The 17,156-nt window shown below is 37.7% G+C and overlaps 2 protein-coding genes across 2 annotated transcripts; one reads left to right on the top strand and one right to left on the bottom strand.

The window, feature by feature from the left end:
• Window positions 1-864: 864 nt before the first annotated feature.
• On the bottom strand, window positions 865-2,206 carry LOC128359379 (mannose-binding protein C-like). The gene is made up of 4 exons (XM_053319871.1): window positions 2,106-2,206; window positions 1,576-1,628; window positions 1,429-1,494; window positions 865-1,247 (listed from the first exon to the last, which is right to left on the bottom strand). Exons 1-4 carry the CDS (start codon window positions 2,204-2,206, stop codon window positions 865-867), a joined length of 603 nt encoding a protein of 200 aa, XP_053175846.1.
• A 5,905-nt stretch (window positions 2,207-8,111) lies between these two features.
• On the top strand, window positions 8,112-11,800 carry LOC128358448 (L-lactate dehydrogenase B-A chain). Its single transcript, XM_053318729.1, has 7 exons — window positions 8,112-8,248; window positions 8,812-8,929; window positions 9,112-9,285; window positions 9,388-9,561; window positions 9,665-9,782; window positions 10,458-10,581; window positions 11,326-11,800. Exons 1-7 carry the CDS (start codon window positions 8,120-8,122, stop codon window positions 11,491-11,493), a joined length of 1,005 nt encoding a protein of 334 aa, XP_053174704.1. The 5' UTR covers window positions 8,112-8,119; the 3' UTR covers window positions 11,494-11,800.
• The last annotated feature ends 5,356 nt before the right edge of the window (window positions 11,801-17,156 follow it).

Raw genomic sequence — 17,156 nt, 5'->3', positions numbered from 1 at the left:
TTGTTAACACATGTACACTCTGTACAAAATAAATACTTATCTTCCCTTTTCAGCTTCAGTTTCCTTGTTATCCTTTATTTCCTCAGCTGCCTGATTTAGGGCAATGCAATCTGCAAACTCACCACTAGATGGCAGTCAATCATTTAAATTAAATATGTTATTGACAGAACAATAATCAGCATTAATTTTCAGGCAAGACAGTTAGCCTGCATTTTAATTGATGGGGGGTTCCTGGCCCAATAAAGGTTAAGAACCACTGGTCTATGCATTCTCTCCTGCAGGTTCATATTCAGACCTTTGAAGCTGGTATGAATTAATCCTATTGTATTGCTCTGTGGCCATTTTGCTCCCCACAACCACGCATTTCCTACTCCAGCTACCTGATTCACCTCTACAGATAATAACAGGCTCAGAAATAATATCTCAAAGTGATAATGGGATTTCATTCATGGGGCAGAGCCTAAAACTGATGACAACAAAATGCAGATGCAATGAAATGTGAATAATAAAGGCCTGTTTAATTTAAGAAAAGCATTTATACTGAATACAACTTTGCAATAGCACTGGTTACAGATGTGTAAAGCTGGCAAAAGATTGCATCTTCTGGAAAGTTTTTCTGTGGTAAATATATGAAGCAGGGTGATGTATGTCTATAATATGACCCAAAAAAAGACATTGGCAGAAATCTTTGTTGTTCACATTTGAATTGGTTCAATATTAGTATAACAGGAAATTGCGCAAATACAATTATTTTTTTCCCCCTACACAGAGTCAATACAATTGAGCAATACTTTATCATACAGCAGATAAGATCAAGTACATGAAAAACTTTCCATTAAAGCAATACTTGCAAGTGTTATATTTTTATATCTGGCAAATGATGTAAGCATTCAGAGAGCATTGGTCTGACACTCGCCAGACACCGTTTTCGGACAGCATGGTGCAGCCTGTCTCCCCCACAGATATGTCTGGCTGCCCTTCTCCCCATTTGGTAAAAGTCAGAGCATGTTTTTTCATATCTGACCCAAAATTACCCTCTGCTGTTTTATTGTTGACATTGATCCACACCAATTTGTCCACTTCACCAAACAGCTGAGTCAGTGCGCTGTTCTCCTTCTCGTTCTTCGGCAAAGCCAGCTCTAGGTCTTGTTGGGAGCAGAACTCCAAGGCCTGGGAAAAAGAGCCTCTTTCCTGGTTCGACACAAAGTATTTCTGACCAACTTTCCGGACAAAGTCGTAGTTTAGAGCTGAAAAAAGAAAAATAAACATGCATGATATAAAACATGTCCGCACAACTCAAAAAGCCATATTATTGAAACAGACTATCGTAATGTTACACTTTCTCAGACAACAAGAAGGGATAATCATACATCAAAAGGCCTTCACTTCCTGTAACACTAACTTGTAGTTCTTGAATAGGATACTTACCCAGCTCCACCTTTGACAGGCTTTTCGTTAAGGCTTTGAGATCCTTGTCAACAAAATCAAGTAGATCTGAATAAAACAAATTAAATACAGTTACTGACAATACGTTGGACAGACGTCAATGACACCCAGTCATTGTTTTTTACTGACCATGACAGCAGACCAAAGCTAGTAAACCAGAAAACATGTGGACACAGGCACACCTTAAAATAGTATGCAAACCAATACAAATGCATAGATTCATTACTTTATTTTATCAAACACATTTTAACTTTTCACGCCTTTATGCCAGTCTTTCTCCCTGAATAAAGATAGTTGAATATTACAAAGGCATTAAGATGGGGGATTTGCAACAGACAATATTTAAAAAGATGGATAAGAGTAAATTAATCAAAGACCGAGATATCCCTGACTTTTAGTCCCAATAAAGGTCAACCTGATAGTACAACTCAGTGTGTCTTTTATTGGGCCCTCTGTGCCTGATCATTGCCCACTTCTTTTAATTTTCATGTCCTCACTTTGAAACAGGCTCCCTGATAAAAACATTTACAAACTATGGCTTCAAAAAAAGAGTCAAGCTTCAGGAAAGTATTGTTGCTAAACTGAATTTGTATAAGTGTATATCTTTTTGTGTGCACTTCTGGTATTTGTGTTTACACATTACCTCGTCCACACATTACAGCAGGTCCAGCAGGTCCACGCTCTCCAGGGGGTCCAGAGGGTCCACGCTCTCCAGGGCGTCCAGCAGGTCCACACGCTCCAGTGGCTCCAGTTTTTCCATTCTCTCCCTTTGGTCCTTGTTCCACAAAAGAGCAGGGTAAGAAACATAAAATAAGACTCACAATCAATAGCCAACATAATGGCTGTAGTCTGTTTAAAACAATGTTTGGATGAAAAATAGAGACATCTTTGAAATGATCAGATGCTTAAGGGGACAAAAATTGCAATATTTAGCCTGAGCGTGACACTAGAGGAAAAGCTGATCACTGATGTCTTGACTGAATGTTGTAAGGAGCATGATTGCAGTGAAGTCAACTTTACCCATATTGTTCTGAAAATCCACTAACACCAGGTTTACAGGGTTTTTTCTCTCACCACCACCACTCACCAGCAGGATCTGGAAACTGACTGTTGCCAACAGGAGACATCAGGCAAAGGATGCAGAGTAGGAGACACAGCCTCATCTTCTGAATGCAAAACTTCCAAAATTTCTTCCAGAAAATTCACCAGAGCAGGTGAGAAATTCTGACACAGTGATAAGAAAACCTGTTTATCTTTGTTATTATTATATATTATTATACCCTAACCCTAACCCTATTTATATCCTTATTGTTAAGGATATAAAGACAACACATGGCAACATGGACCTGGAAGCTGACTATAGCCAACAGGAACCATCAGGCAGAGGACGCAGAGTAGCAGACAGCCTCATCTTCCACAACTTTTTGTTTTATTATTATCCAAGATATAAACAATTACTAGAGTAGACAAGATTTTCCTACAGAGATAAGAAAAAACATTATTTAAACATTAAAAGAAACCTGTTTTTCATTCAATTCTAATCAGTCATGCATACTCCTGTGATCAAACCTTTAAGAGGCACAATCTCTACTTACTTTGAAATGTACAGTATTTGACACCTTGCTTATAATTATTTGTTGTTATATGTATTTCCCAGCTTGTTGTAATACTTCAGGAAAATCTTAATGACACTAATTTTAATATTAATAAGTAGTAACAAACAGAAAGAACTCACAGTGTAAAGAAGTGATCTGCAGGATGTGTAGACTGATATTGAGATACTGCGATACTGAGAATGTCATAGACACATACAAATATACAAACAGAACCCCAGCTAACTTCCCTGGTCCTTCACGGATGTTTTTATTCTGTGGTTTTTGAAGGAAACTCAATGGTTATCTTTCACCATGACTTACAGATTGACAACATGAGCATAAAATACAATTTGTGTAATCTGTATACAACCACAAACAGTTTTTATAGCTATCTTCAAAATCTCACAAGGACATTCATAGAAATAGAAACAATTTACTGACAGATGAAACCGTTCAAAATAAACTTACACTTTCATTAATTGTGAATTCAGTTACAAAGTCAAAAGTAATTTCAGACACATTAATGAATTCCATTTAAGATTTCTGAAACACCAATAAAAATGCACATCTTTTTTTAATCAATCAATCAAACTTTATTTGTATAACACTTTCATACATCAAACACAAAGTGCTTTACATATTCAAAACAAACAAACAATCCAACAAAAATAAATCATCAAACATAGGAACTCATTAAAAAACAGGAACTCAGGGAACTCAGGAAATACTATCATAACTCTCAAGAATCTGCAATGAGGAAACAACAGAGGTAGGATTCAAATTTAAAAATAAAAACGTATAAAAATAAATAAAAACAATAAAATATTAATACAATATTAAAAAAATATACTTAAGGTAAGAATAGAATAAAGTCACTGTAGAATAAAATGGGTAAATGTTAGGAGTAAAAGTAAAGAAGTAAAACAGACATTTTGCTTGAGGATTCATTAAAAAGTTAGAAATTGTGTCATGCATGCAGCTAAAGTAGAGAAAATTATCACTATGCCACATTAGCAGGCAACTCTAACATTATTTGAAATTTAGCCTCATTAGTGTCTAAGTTTCTAAGGAAATTGACACTCCTGGTGAAGATTGTAATGAAAAGAAGGATTGCAATGGAAGTCAGAACAGTGGAAATGATGTTGAGGCAGCGGGCAGTGGAGCCGTAGTGTCGGGCAACCTTCAAGGAAGGACTAAAGATTTTAAAAAGCAGATTCCTTGTTTTATTCTACTATGAAGAACTTAAACTGCCATGGCTAAACTCAATGGGCCTCATGCATGAATGTTTACTTATTTTTATTTTTATTTTTTGACACATTTCAATTAACTTGGTTATTCAATATCATTAATTACTGTTGCTGCTGGGTTTTTTTTTATTTTTTTTTAACTTTTTCATATCTCTTTTGTGTTTTATTGTTTTGGTAGTTTGAAAATTTGGTTTATTAATTGCAATAAAATGCAGCCACATTTTCAAATATATAATGATCAAGACAGCTTTAGCCTCAGGAGCTAACAGCAGCACTGACCTGCTGGTGAATTATTAATAAATCTAACCATTGCATTTTTAACTCTTTGCTGTATCATTTTTTTTATTCTTTTTTAAAATTCAATCTAGATGGACAACATGTTGAGATACATAACTGTTGGCTCCCTTGTACAGGTAAAGCTGTCTGAATCTTGTCTGCTGTGTTTCCCTGCTGCTGGTGTGCTCTGTCTCCCCCTGTCAGCTCACCGGTGTCTGTGTTTGACAAAGAAATGCAGCTCAGCAGTCATTGTGCTCAAGACACTCACATCCAAAGGTGAGTAAAGGACTCAAGACATGATAAAATTAGACACACTGATGAGATCCATCTCTGGGGGTCTCTTGTGCTGAAGCAGCCTGGCTGTACAGTTGGTGGTTTTCAGGTCCAGTGGTTTAAGAAGCACTCAGATCCTTTACCAGCACATCCATGTAAAAATGCTCCACTACAAGTAAAAGTTTTGTATGAAAATCCTACTTAAAGTATCTGAAGTATTAGCTGCAAAATGTACTCAAAGAATTCAAGTAAAAGTACAAATTGTGTCCTTGTGACTTATATTTTACTGAATGTGACATAATTCGATTAATAATACTGAATTATTAATGTTACTGTTGTAGCTGCTGGAGGTCTAACTAGTTTCAACTACTTTATATACAGTTAGCTAGTTTAGTCCAGTTGTTCCCTACCTAGGGGTCAGGCCCCTACAAAGGGTCACCAGATAAAACTGAGGGGTCATGACATTAAAGGGAGAAGTTCTGATACACAAACCTGTTTTCAGTTTAGAGGGGAAAATCTATTTGGTGGAGCTGTTAACAACTCATAGACATCTGAAATGTGACCCTGATTGCAGGAAACACAATTCATATTTTCAGGTGACTAAATACTAATTAAAACATATGTATACTTATTATATTCCATTTCTGTCAAGTCCGTTCAGCTAGATGTAATGGACTTGGTAGAAAGTCTGTTACATAACTTGACTTCAACCAGTGCTGTTAAGTTGAGAATCCCACTTCAAATCAAGATGAAGTGTCAGGTTTTGTATCCTATAGTAAATAAGTTATAGATAATTGTATATTTTGATTTATATTTCTAAAATGAATAACACATCTCATCCATTTTAATGCCATTAGTGGGTCCTTTGAAGCATGTTTTTGTTTATTATTTATTTGACACAATGTCTATGTTGTTGTTTCAGGTTAACATTTTATCAGCTGACTGAAGTGAACATTGCAGTGCCTAGCAGAGACTTTATAGGGGATGGAGAGGCTTATTCAATTAAATCCAGCAGGCTGACAGCACAGCAGGAAGAGTAGCAGCTACACAGCACAGCAAACCAAGGGTGAGTCTTACTGTAGAGTTGGAGGAAGGACAAGGAGTTACGCTCAGCGCAGGTGGACACACAAGACAACAGGTGAACAAGTGATTGTTTTCACATTGTGTAGATTTGAGATGTCTGCTGGATGCTGTCAGGTTTAGACTCTCAGATTTCTCTGCTTTATGGTGCACATGTCTGTAACTGAGGGGGAAATTATGCTGTCTAACTTTCACAGTATTTTCATCACTGGATGTTCACTGACGGGATCACTATCTGGATCCCTGGCAGGACAAGTCTCATATTTTTCATTTTTGAAAGAACAACAATGTCTAAATATAAATTAATTAATAGCATAGTTATTGAGATTGAGCATGTGTAGGATTCTTTTTTCCTGGAAGGGGGAACACATTATTTCCTTGATGAGGACTTTGTGTTTCATCAAACAATGAACAAGAAAAAGTAAAATATTCAATAAATAATCATGAAAACATCGAATTTTTAGGCCGTTTAATGTCACCATTGTGTAGCAGTTATACTGCCATCATATTTTTTTATGTGTAATATTTAATATGTGGCTTTCCCTGCATATACACCTACTACTCTCACTTATATAGTTATCTGTACACTGTGTATCATTCATTTCAATGTTTATTTCATGTTTATTCGCCCACTATGATGGCCTGTGTTCAAATTCAACCTCTCAGTCACCAAAAACAGATAGCAGCTCACCACACAGCTGTCACGTCTACAATGTTTGCATTAAAAAGGCGATAATCTAATCTATTCTAATCTTTTTGTTGCTCGATCATTCCAGTACAAACTATGCATTTATTGAGCGTAATTAAAAGTCACAAAAAATGCTGCCCCCTCGTTACCTTGCAGGATAAAATACATCATTAATCACTCATGTTTACATGCTTGAAGTGCACATCGCTTTCTCTTGGTAATCCAGTTTCACTCGAGGTTGATGAATGGACACTTTCCACTGTGCATGTTCAATGAGAATTTATTCTCAGTCCCTTATAACTCCTCAAAGAGTAGACATTTTGAGAAAGATGTGTAGTTTATGCAGATATCTTGCTCATAGTAACATACCTAATTGTTATTATGTTTGCAATATATCTTGTATAAGCCTTAGTGTCTGATGAATAATAGTACGGACAATATACAACATGTCATTTAAATAGTTTCCAAATGTTTAATGAACCTTATATTTAATGTCGACTTAAGCACCAGTGATTCAGATTCTAAATCTGCCTTTCATTTCATAACAATGGTAATATTATAGCTGTAAAATAGAGGTTAATTTATTATATCATGCTTACGTTAGAGACAGAATTTAGTTGGCAATCATTTATTAAATATTTCTTGTAGCAAATAAGATTTTTTTTATTGTTCTTTAGAGTCATCCTATTAGATACAAGGTTAATGTTCATTTGTAGTGCAGGTGCAGCAGATGGAGGCGGCGTTAAGGGATTACACTAACTCCTTTAACAGTCTGCAGTCAGTCAGTCAAGTTTGGCATCAGATTATACTGCTCCGTCCTCTATTTGGTAGAGGAGGAGGGAGGGAGGAGAGGAGAAGAGGAGGAGGGAGAGGGAAAGGAGCTCTGTGTGGCTCACGGCTCTCCAGTCTGGCCCTGAGTCACATGTGCTCTGCTGCAGCTGACCGGATACCTGCCTCGACCGGATAGTATCAGCAGTGACTGTGGGAGGTGTTGTGGATGCAGGGGACACGGAGCTCTGTAGAAATACACCTTAAGTATCAGTTCAGTTTGCCATGCTGATTACATGGTGGTATTTATACCTTGCAGCTCGGATCCTCGCCAAAAAATGCAAGTATTTGCTGCTGTTTTTGTGTGTGGCTGCTTGTCTGTTCAAGGTTAACTCTGCAGAGGATAATATGTTTGGGACTCAGCTCAGTCAGGTCTTTTTTTTGTATTCTTGTAATGGATGAAGATGTCAGAGAAGTCATGCCTCCGTTAGTGCTGCTGAGACAAATGTCAGGCTTAATTTGTAATCCCTCTGCACTCAGAATATAACTCACTTTGTGCTGAATGCAGTATTTATGAAGAAGAACTACGCTGGATTCAAAACTGCTTCCCTCAAATCTGTTTAAAATGTTTCTTACATGTTTAAAACCAACATTTTCCTGACCTGTCCTCACTTTTCTTTTCTCATCTCTTCTCTTCTTTTCTTTTCCTCCCTTCTCTTTTCCATTTACTCTCTCCAGCACTGAATATGGCCTCAATCCTGCAGAAGCTTATCACCCCGCTGTTCAGTGGACCTCCTGAGCCCCCCAGGAATAAAGTGACAGTGGTGGGCGTGGGACAGGTTGGCATGGCCTGTGCTGTCAGCATCCTGCTCAGGGTAAGAGTCCTTACTGGTTTTTGCTGCGATTTAGATTACCATCCTTAGGGGTAATACCCGGGATCCTCCTCTGTTGGTCTGACACCGGATTACTGATCTCTTGGTGTCTGATCTGGGTGTTATCCTGTTGACTGTCCTTGTTAAAGAGCTGTGACAATGGCAGGAAAATGTTAGTTGTCTGCTGCCACTTAATACACTGCAGCGCCAGCGGTTCAGCCTGGCTTCTGTTGTTTAGCTGAAATTGGGCAACAGACGTAAGAGTGACACCACAATGACATAATCCTTATCAGTGAAATAACGTCATTGTAATCAATATACTGTCAGCAGGCAATGCTTGAACAGAATGTAAGTACAGCAGCTGGGCTGAACTGAAGTGTAACTACTTGATCAGTTAATGTGCCTGGAGGACGCCATATTGCAACAATGGGTCGGGTAAATTTCCTGAGAACAAACAACTGATACAGTCTCTCTAATGAAGTTATTTCAAGTGTTAACCTAATTGCAAAAACAACTGCTGTGCTTTGTGCACTGTGGGGTGGTCTGACCTCCTCTGATATGTGCAGGAGCTGGCTGATGAGCTGGCCCTGGTGGACGTGATGGAGGACAAGCTGAAAGGAGAGATGATGGACCTGCAGCATGGAAGCCTCTTCCTCAAAACTCCTACAATTATTGCAGACAAAGGCAAGTATCCCAGACATGCTGAGAAACAGAAGAAATCAGTTTTAGGTTTGAGAAACACAGTTCAAGTGTTTGCAGGCTTTAGCTTGGCTCAGCTTTGAGTCACTGATGATCTTAAGATTCATGGGTTTGGGTGGGAGTCTGAAAAAGTGAAGACATTGCTTTATTTAACTCATCTCTCTCAGACTACTCTGTTACGGCAAACTCCCGCATCGTGGTGGTGACTGCTGGAGTTCGTCAGCAGGAGGGAGAGAGCAGACTGAACCTCGTCCAGAGAAATGTCAACATCTTTAAGCACATCGTCCCCCAGATCGTCAGATACAGCCCTGACTGCATCATCATTGTGGTGTCCAACCCAGGTACTCTGATACACACAGGGACTGTCTGAGCTTCGTTCTGCCTCTTCTGTCACACATACACAGTATTAATGTTTTAGTAATGCCAACAAAACTCTTCAATAGTTGATGTGCTGACTTATGTAACCTGGAAACTGAGCGGCCTTCCCAAGTACCGGGTCATCGGCAGCGGCACCAACTTGGACTCTGCACGCTTCCGCTTCCTGATGGCCGAGAAACTGGGGATCCACCCGAGCAGCTTCAACGGCTGGATCCTGGGAGAGCATGGAGACACCAGTGGTGAGTAAAAAAAGACAGTATCACAGTCTGTTATTGACAAGTCCTGCTCCATGATATGTAAATTTCAAGAAAGGAGGGTGACGTTGGGTGTGTGTTGTTCCAGTGCCTGTGTGGAGTGGAACCAACGTGGCCGGAGTCAACCTGCAGACATTAAACCCGGACATCGGCACAGACGCCGACGATGAGAACTGGAAGGACACTCACAAGATGGTGGTTAACAGGTAGGTCATCTGATCTGCTGCACATTGACTAACTTTCATTTAAGTGACTAGTGAAACCTTTTTTCACTCTGTTTAATCGTATTATGATAATATACTTTATATTTTTTGCCATGAAACAATGAGATAGATAACCTACTTAGGTTTCACTGTCATGTCTAACTGAATCATATAATTAACTCAAATTTTATCATAACCGGTCACAACATTATCATTTTCAGTATCACTTTTTGTGGAAATTACAGGATTGTACTCCAACAAAACACAAAAATACTACATTTAGAATAATAATTATTGTCATATATGAATATTGATGAATTACATCCACATTTATTTAACTTATGTTGTCCTCTCCTGCACACACTAGTTTTGTGTTTGTGTGAAAACAGGACAATGTTTTCCCAGAAATTACAGTGAAGCCACCAGACATAAGAGTCATTGTGCATTTAATACTGCTTCTCTCCATCTGACTCTGAGACTGTCACTGTCACTCCCTCCCCCCCCCTTTCAGCAGTCATGACAGACAAGATGCTTCTAAGAGTGCTTTTGTGTTTTATAAGTGTATTTTTAGCCACTCACATCTGTGCTGTACAACCATTCGAATTAATTTAAATGAATACATCAGCTGATTCCACATATCAAACTTGTTCTGTTTTGTTGTGTCTGTGTGTCTCTCAGTGCCTATGAGGTGATCAGACTGAAGGGTTACACCAACTGGGCCATCGGGCTGAGTGTAGCTGACCTGACAGAGACTCTCATAAGGAATATGAACCGGATTCACCCTGTATCCACCATGGTGGAGGTAAACTTTACTCTCACACACACACACACACACACACACACACACACACTCGTGTGCGCATGAAGTAGATTATGATTATATCAATTTACTATAATTTTGAAAGTGTTCATTCACTTTTTTAAATTGTACTTAGAAATTCCAATTGCCGTTTTATTTACACAAGCATCCATTTCTAAAATCAGGTTTAGCTCTCACTGACAAACTTTCACTTTAATCACCACATGACCGGAGTCGGTGGAGTTTATTTTCAGTGTTGCACACAGAAATCAATACGACATAAAATTACTGTTTATTTTCTATAACTATCGTAATAATTTAATCTGCCAATTAAATATAATACAGAAAAGCTACAAATCCTCAAATCTAAATAGTTGCAACCAGCAAATATTTGGCATTTCTGCTCTTGAAAGTGACTAAAATGTTGATTATCAGAATAGTTGCCAATTAGCTTTTTGTCAATCAGTTAATCGACTAATCATTGCAGCACTATAACATATGACACAAATTCAGGGTCAAGGATCTTGTGTTCACTGGGTGATATGTAGAGAACAGGTGGTGATAACTACAGTAAATTATAATCAGATTTAATTTCAAGTGTGTGCATTAAATTCCAAAATGTGGCTTACAAATTAATACTTTTTGGACTTCAAACTATTTGCAGTTGACATTCTCACTCTTTGCTGACACTAATCTCTTGGAGCAGTGTGCACATGTCCAATTTAAATATTTTTAAACTGACCATAGGGCATGTACGGGATCAGTGACGAGGTGTACCTGAGTCTGCCCTGCGTGCTGAACAGCGGAGGTGTGGCCAGCGTGATCAACATGACCCTGACAGATGAGGAGGTGGGCCAGCTGCAGGCCAGTGCCAACACACTGTGGGACATCCAGAAAGACCTGCATGACGTCTAACTGACCAGCAGGGGCGACGTAGCTGCAGCGTCCTGGCTGCTCATCGCCTCCAGTAAAATCACTCCACAGTCAGTAAATACCAGACAGCTTCCACCTTCCACACCTTCAACCCACCGCCCTCTGTAGATGTTCAGGCGTACAACGGGGGTTTGATCCCATCAGATGTAGCTGTAGGTGTCAGTTTGTACACTTCTGCTTGCTGGAGACAAAATGTGACATCAGCTGAGTGAATTGCTGCACTGACTCATTTGTCCTCGACTGTGTTCAGTCTGTGTTCACTGTGTCACTCGTGTTGCTTCGATGTCCAATAAAGACAGTTTATTTGTGCTTTAAAGGGGAGTGTGTGCTCAGTTATTCAGTGGTGAAGAAGAAGACCCCGAAAACACAAATTACACATTAGCTTCAAAACTGATCTGTGAACATTGACCAGATTTTGGTCAGGATGGGGAGCAGAGACACAAGTGTACTAGAGATTTATCCTGGTTTTGATTACATTCGGGATATATCCTTTAAATGAAACAAAGAAAAACACACATGAGGTTTCTAATTGTGAAAATTCAACAAATTCAAAGGTAAAAGCTTACATTTCTGATTCACAGCCCTACAGTAAAACATTTTTTCTCAAGCTCTTAAAATTATTAATTTACACAGATGGATGAAGTGAGGACTGTGAGCAGTTGTTAAAAGCCTCAGAAAAAGCTAGTAAGTAGACTTTAAGATAAGATGAAAGCCTCAGTTCAAGTCTTGATGCTCCGATTTCCAGATAATTTAAATCATGCAATGTAAATTATTTGATAAAATGGATTGTCCCTTTAATGTTTGATCAGATTTGGAATGGAGTGTGTTAGTGTTTCCTTTCTGATGGACAGTGAACCACATTAACTGTGAATGTGTGATCTACAGCCAATGAAATACAATTTGTTGCTCCTGAATTGAGAATTTCCTGCTTTAGGAGCACTTACTCATATTTATTATTGTGTAATCCATACTATAAATATCCGGATTAAACCCTGCTCTACATGTTTTAAGGTGGGTGAAACTAAACTGCACTCCTCCTCATTTGAGTTCAGATCAGGTCTGGACTCTTCTTCTTCTCGGCTATTGACCTCTGTCCGACCCAGTCGTGACTGGTCCAAGCTGCCATTTCCAATCAGAGTCATTGGGCCTCCTCTCTCAGTGACCCCAGTGTAGACAGTGTGATGATGTATGATTGAATGGTGCTTAGCGTGGTGTTAATCACTGCATGGTGTGAATGATTGTTGCCTGGAGCCGCACACATATTGGTTTATTTAATCGGTTAACATGTTGTACAGCTGTGAGAGCAATAAATTGAACACACAGCTCAGAGTTTATGAGTTTATGTAGCACATTTCATCACAAGTAAACTCAATATGTTTTACACAAAGTTAGAAACAAGGAACACATATAGAAGAACATAATAAGATGCAATACAAACAGCTTCACAGTCACAAATAGGTCAAATTCACATCTTGTTCATCTTGATAAAAACCTGGATCGTCTTCATCTGAGGAAGAAAATAGATTAAAAACAGAAACATCAATCTTAAATCACTCAGATGCTGATTGGGTGGAGTGTTGCAAGTTTTTGGGGTTTTTTTTTTACCTTCCACAGCCCGCTGCAGAAGCTCCTGAAGAAAAGATGAAGCCAAATATATTTTTGGTCCATCACTGCTCTGACTGTGAGTCACTGCAGAAAAGCAGAACAAAGAAATTTGAAAATTGCACAACTAAAGATTTATTATAGAAAGACATGAAGTACAACACATGACAAATTAAATTAAAGGAAAAACCTGAATGAATGAGTGCAGAAACATATCGAATGCAGATACTTTCACACAGGTGCACTGCATGGTACAATTAAACAATTAACATCCAATCATGCTCAGTTTTGGCCATTTGAACACTGACAGAAGACTTTGGACCAACAGTTCTCTCTATAATCATCATCAAAACAACAAATGAGGGAATATCCTTTGGAAGAATGATGTTCATCCCCCCAAGAAGAGTTCAGACACTTGTAGAACCACTGCAAAGTTGCATTGAAGCTGTTCTGGCAGCATGTGGTGGCCCAAAACCTTACTAAGACACTTGATGCTGGTTTGTCCTTTAGTTTGTCACCCATCCATATGACATCATGAAGACACATGTACATAAGATCATGCTTCTCTCTTTTTTATCTGTTTTTGGACTCATGTAAGATGGAAGTCATTAGATTCTTCTCTCTCCAGGTGGAATAAACTCACCTTTAGAAGCTCACATTAAATTACGAGTTATAATGGCTCTCAGATACCACTTTCTCAAGGGACCTTTTATGAAGAGAGTTTTAAGCGCAAGAATAAGCAGAATTAATCAGGATTTTTGTCTAATCCCACCATCTTATTCTAAACTTTTTAACCTTGAGTGTATTTAGTGACATCTTTGATTGTTTATGCTGCTGTGTGTCATTTTGTTTTCCTGGCTTTGCTGTACTTAAGTCCTCCTGAAAAAAGAGATCTTGATCTCCTAAACCTGGGGTTCTAGGAGAAGGTTATATAAGTTGTAACTAATGGCTTATAAATCATAAATAAGAGACTTTTGGGTTTCCAGGTTGTGATAAATTTCTCTTGCTGCTGCGCTATTAATACATTCAAGTTGAAACACAGACCACAGGGGTTGAAGATCAAATTGAAGTCAACTTATCAATTCAATTCTGCTGTTCGAACTGTCCTTTAAAAATTGTAATATTTTTGAGTTTTTCACGGTCCAATAAATCATGAGAAAAAGTGAGTAAATCATCTGCAATTATAGATAAAAAGACAAAAAAAAACAGAAGTTGTTCTCATAATGACTTATTGCTTTTATGAGCTAAATATAATACAGAACTATACAAATATTGAATTTATATGACATCATATTTGAATTTGTACATACCTCTATTTATGGTGCATCATTTATTACACTCACCTAGATGTAAAGTGTCTCCTTCTTCTCTGGCGTTGCGCTCCAGTACTGAGCGATGTTTCTCTGTGAAACATTTATACATCATTTATTTCTCAGTTTGACAAAGTAACTCATCCAATTCTTCAGTTGTATACGTTTGTCTTACGTGCTCCTTTTAGGTATAAGATGGCTTGTGGAGTCCAGTTTCTCCGCTGAAAGGTGATGAAAAAGATGTTGATTATATTTCTAAATATTATGATTAAAGTCAGCTTCAACATGCAGTGAATGTGTTCAGGTTTCACCCACCTGTGGAGCGCTCCAGCAGTGAGAAACCAGCGTCACAATAAACATCATGACCATCAGAGCCATCGTCTTTAACTCTGAAAAGAAATCAATCACAACCAGCATTCATGGTATTACTGACAATAACAGATTTTCTATGATGTTGGTACTAAGTGGGAATATTTTAGGATAGTCTTTCTTGCTATATTGGATATATATCAAAAGTACAATTAATTGAAATAATAAAACTCAAAGTGCAACAGCATTGAAGGTGTACAACATAAAGAAACTAATAAAATGATGAAAGATGAAAAGTCTTCCTGGACAGACACGTTTTTAGGACTTTTAAAAATGACTATGATGATTAGTATTTGCACAGTCCATTTTATCTGCTAATATACACTGAAGAAGTGGAGGGCGTCTCAGCTAATCAAGGCAGTGGCACTTTTACTTTAATTACATTATATATTTTAATATTATATCTATATTTAAATTGCATTATCAATAAAAAGCAGTGTTATAATAGATAGAACACATGATACATATTTATAATATGATTCACCCTACCCAAAGTATTAATAAAATTGGCCATTGATTAACATTAAAAAAAAACAATATAATATACTAATAATAACAGAAAAAAGCTAGTCTGCATAATAAGTAGCCTACTTTTACTCCTGATTCCATAAGTAAGCTACAAATTATTAATTATACTTCTGTACTTTACTGAGGAACATTTTGGATTCAGGTCTTTCACCTGTATTGGTGTACTTTACTTATGTAAATGGTCTGACTACTTCCTCCCCCACTGAATCAAGGTGACTGCTTCATTTTCCAAAACACATATAACAGTTAACACACTGAGTTTTAATTATAGTAGATTCAAATGATGCAGATGCTACTACAACTACAACTAATACTACGACTACTACTACTACTACCACTACTACTACTACTACTAACAATAATAATATTAAGAATAACAATTATAACAATAATTAAACAATAACAATAATAATACCTTTTAATACCTACCTCTTACCAGTGCTTGTGCTGTCCTGCTGTCTGCAGCTTGTGTTTCAGCGCTGGTTGTGTGCTCTCCTCTGTCACTGCCGTCACATGTGTATTAAAAACACAAATGTAATCACATCTTTAAACAGCCTCAGTGATCAGAGAGGGTCATTTAATTACATCACGTGTAATATTTCAATGGATGAGACTGACAGGTGCTGTTAAAACTGTCGCTGCTCATTAATCCCACACCAGAGAGAAGCTCAAACTTTGAGGACTCTCATTAACAGCAGAGTCTCTTCACAGGGTCACCACATGATGACACTGGTGATGTTTTTCATGAATGAGGTATGAAAATAGCAAGTTGGTGAACGAGTTTCTATAAAAAGCTGCGTCTGACATCATGATACAGAGTTAGTTACAAAAACAATGTGTTTTCCTGTTTAACTTATTTTCAGTTGTTAATTTTTGTTTGACACTTCGTGAAATAATGCTAATTTGCTTTGTTGCTGAGCGCCAGATGGTTGCCTGGCAATGTCACCATGGTGATAATGCTCCAGGAAGTCACTGCTCTCAACCAAGAATTAGACACATAAACCACCGCTTAAAACCACAAATTGTATTTTTTACAGTTGTATTCTTGTTAGAATTAAACAAGGGAGATATCTTGTTAATTAATAAGCTTAAGAGTTGCACACAGAGCTAGGCTAACTATTCCCATCTTTACGCTAAGCTAAGCTAAGCTAAGATAAGCGACTGATAATGAAGTTGTGGTTTATAGCTATTAATACTGACTTAATAATTACATGCATTACTAACTTATATTTAAATTAAATAAGACCCACTTAAACTTCTCTCTTCTTCATCTGTACATGTGTATACACCCTTAAATGTAACTGTACAGATTATATCTCATTATATATGATTATAGCGTGTAGTGTAGCGTATAGTGTTAAGGGTTAAGTTATCTATTGACTTAATGTCACTAGTAATTCAAGTGAGAAATAGTGAGGAGAATTGATACACCTACATTTTAATTATCAAAGACAATCTTTAATCAAAATGTAGGGTGAGCTGAAACTATCAGTCATTTCAGACATTTGCTAAGTAGGTCACTCGTACCCTGAAGCAATGGGAGTTTCTACATGTTTGGGTGGCGTATTATACAACTCTTGTAATCAAAGTGCTTTACAATGTGCCTCTCATTCACCCTTTAACACAGACACACACCTGACCGAAGCATTGGGATACATTTGGGAATCAACATCTTGCCCACAGAGACTTTGGTGTGAACAAGAGGAGCCGAAAATCAACTTCATGATCAGTGGAAGAAGTATTCACATCCTGGACTTCAGTAAAAGTCAAATCTTCATCTGAAAAGTAAAAGCTGACAAATAAGTGTCAAATATATGTAGAAAGTACAATATTTCC

Source organism: Scomber japonicus, chromosome 5 (genome assembly GCF_027409825.1).
Source record: "Scomber japonicus isolate fScoJap1 chromosome 5, fScoJap1.pri, whole genome shotgun sequence".
Taxonomy (NCBI): Eukaryota; Metazoa; Chordata; class Actinopteri; order Scombriformes; family Scombridae; genus Scomber; species Scomber japonicus.
The sequence above is the reverse complement of the archived record's forward strand: the minus strand, read 5'-3'. Positions and strand labels throughout refer to the sequence as shown.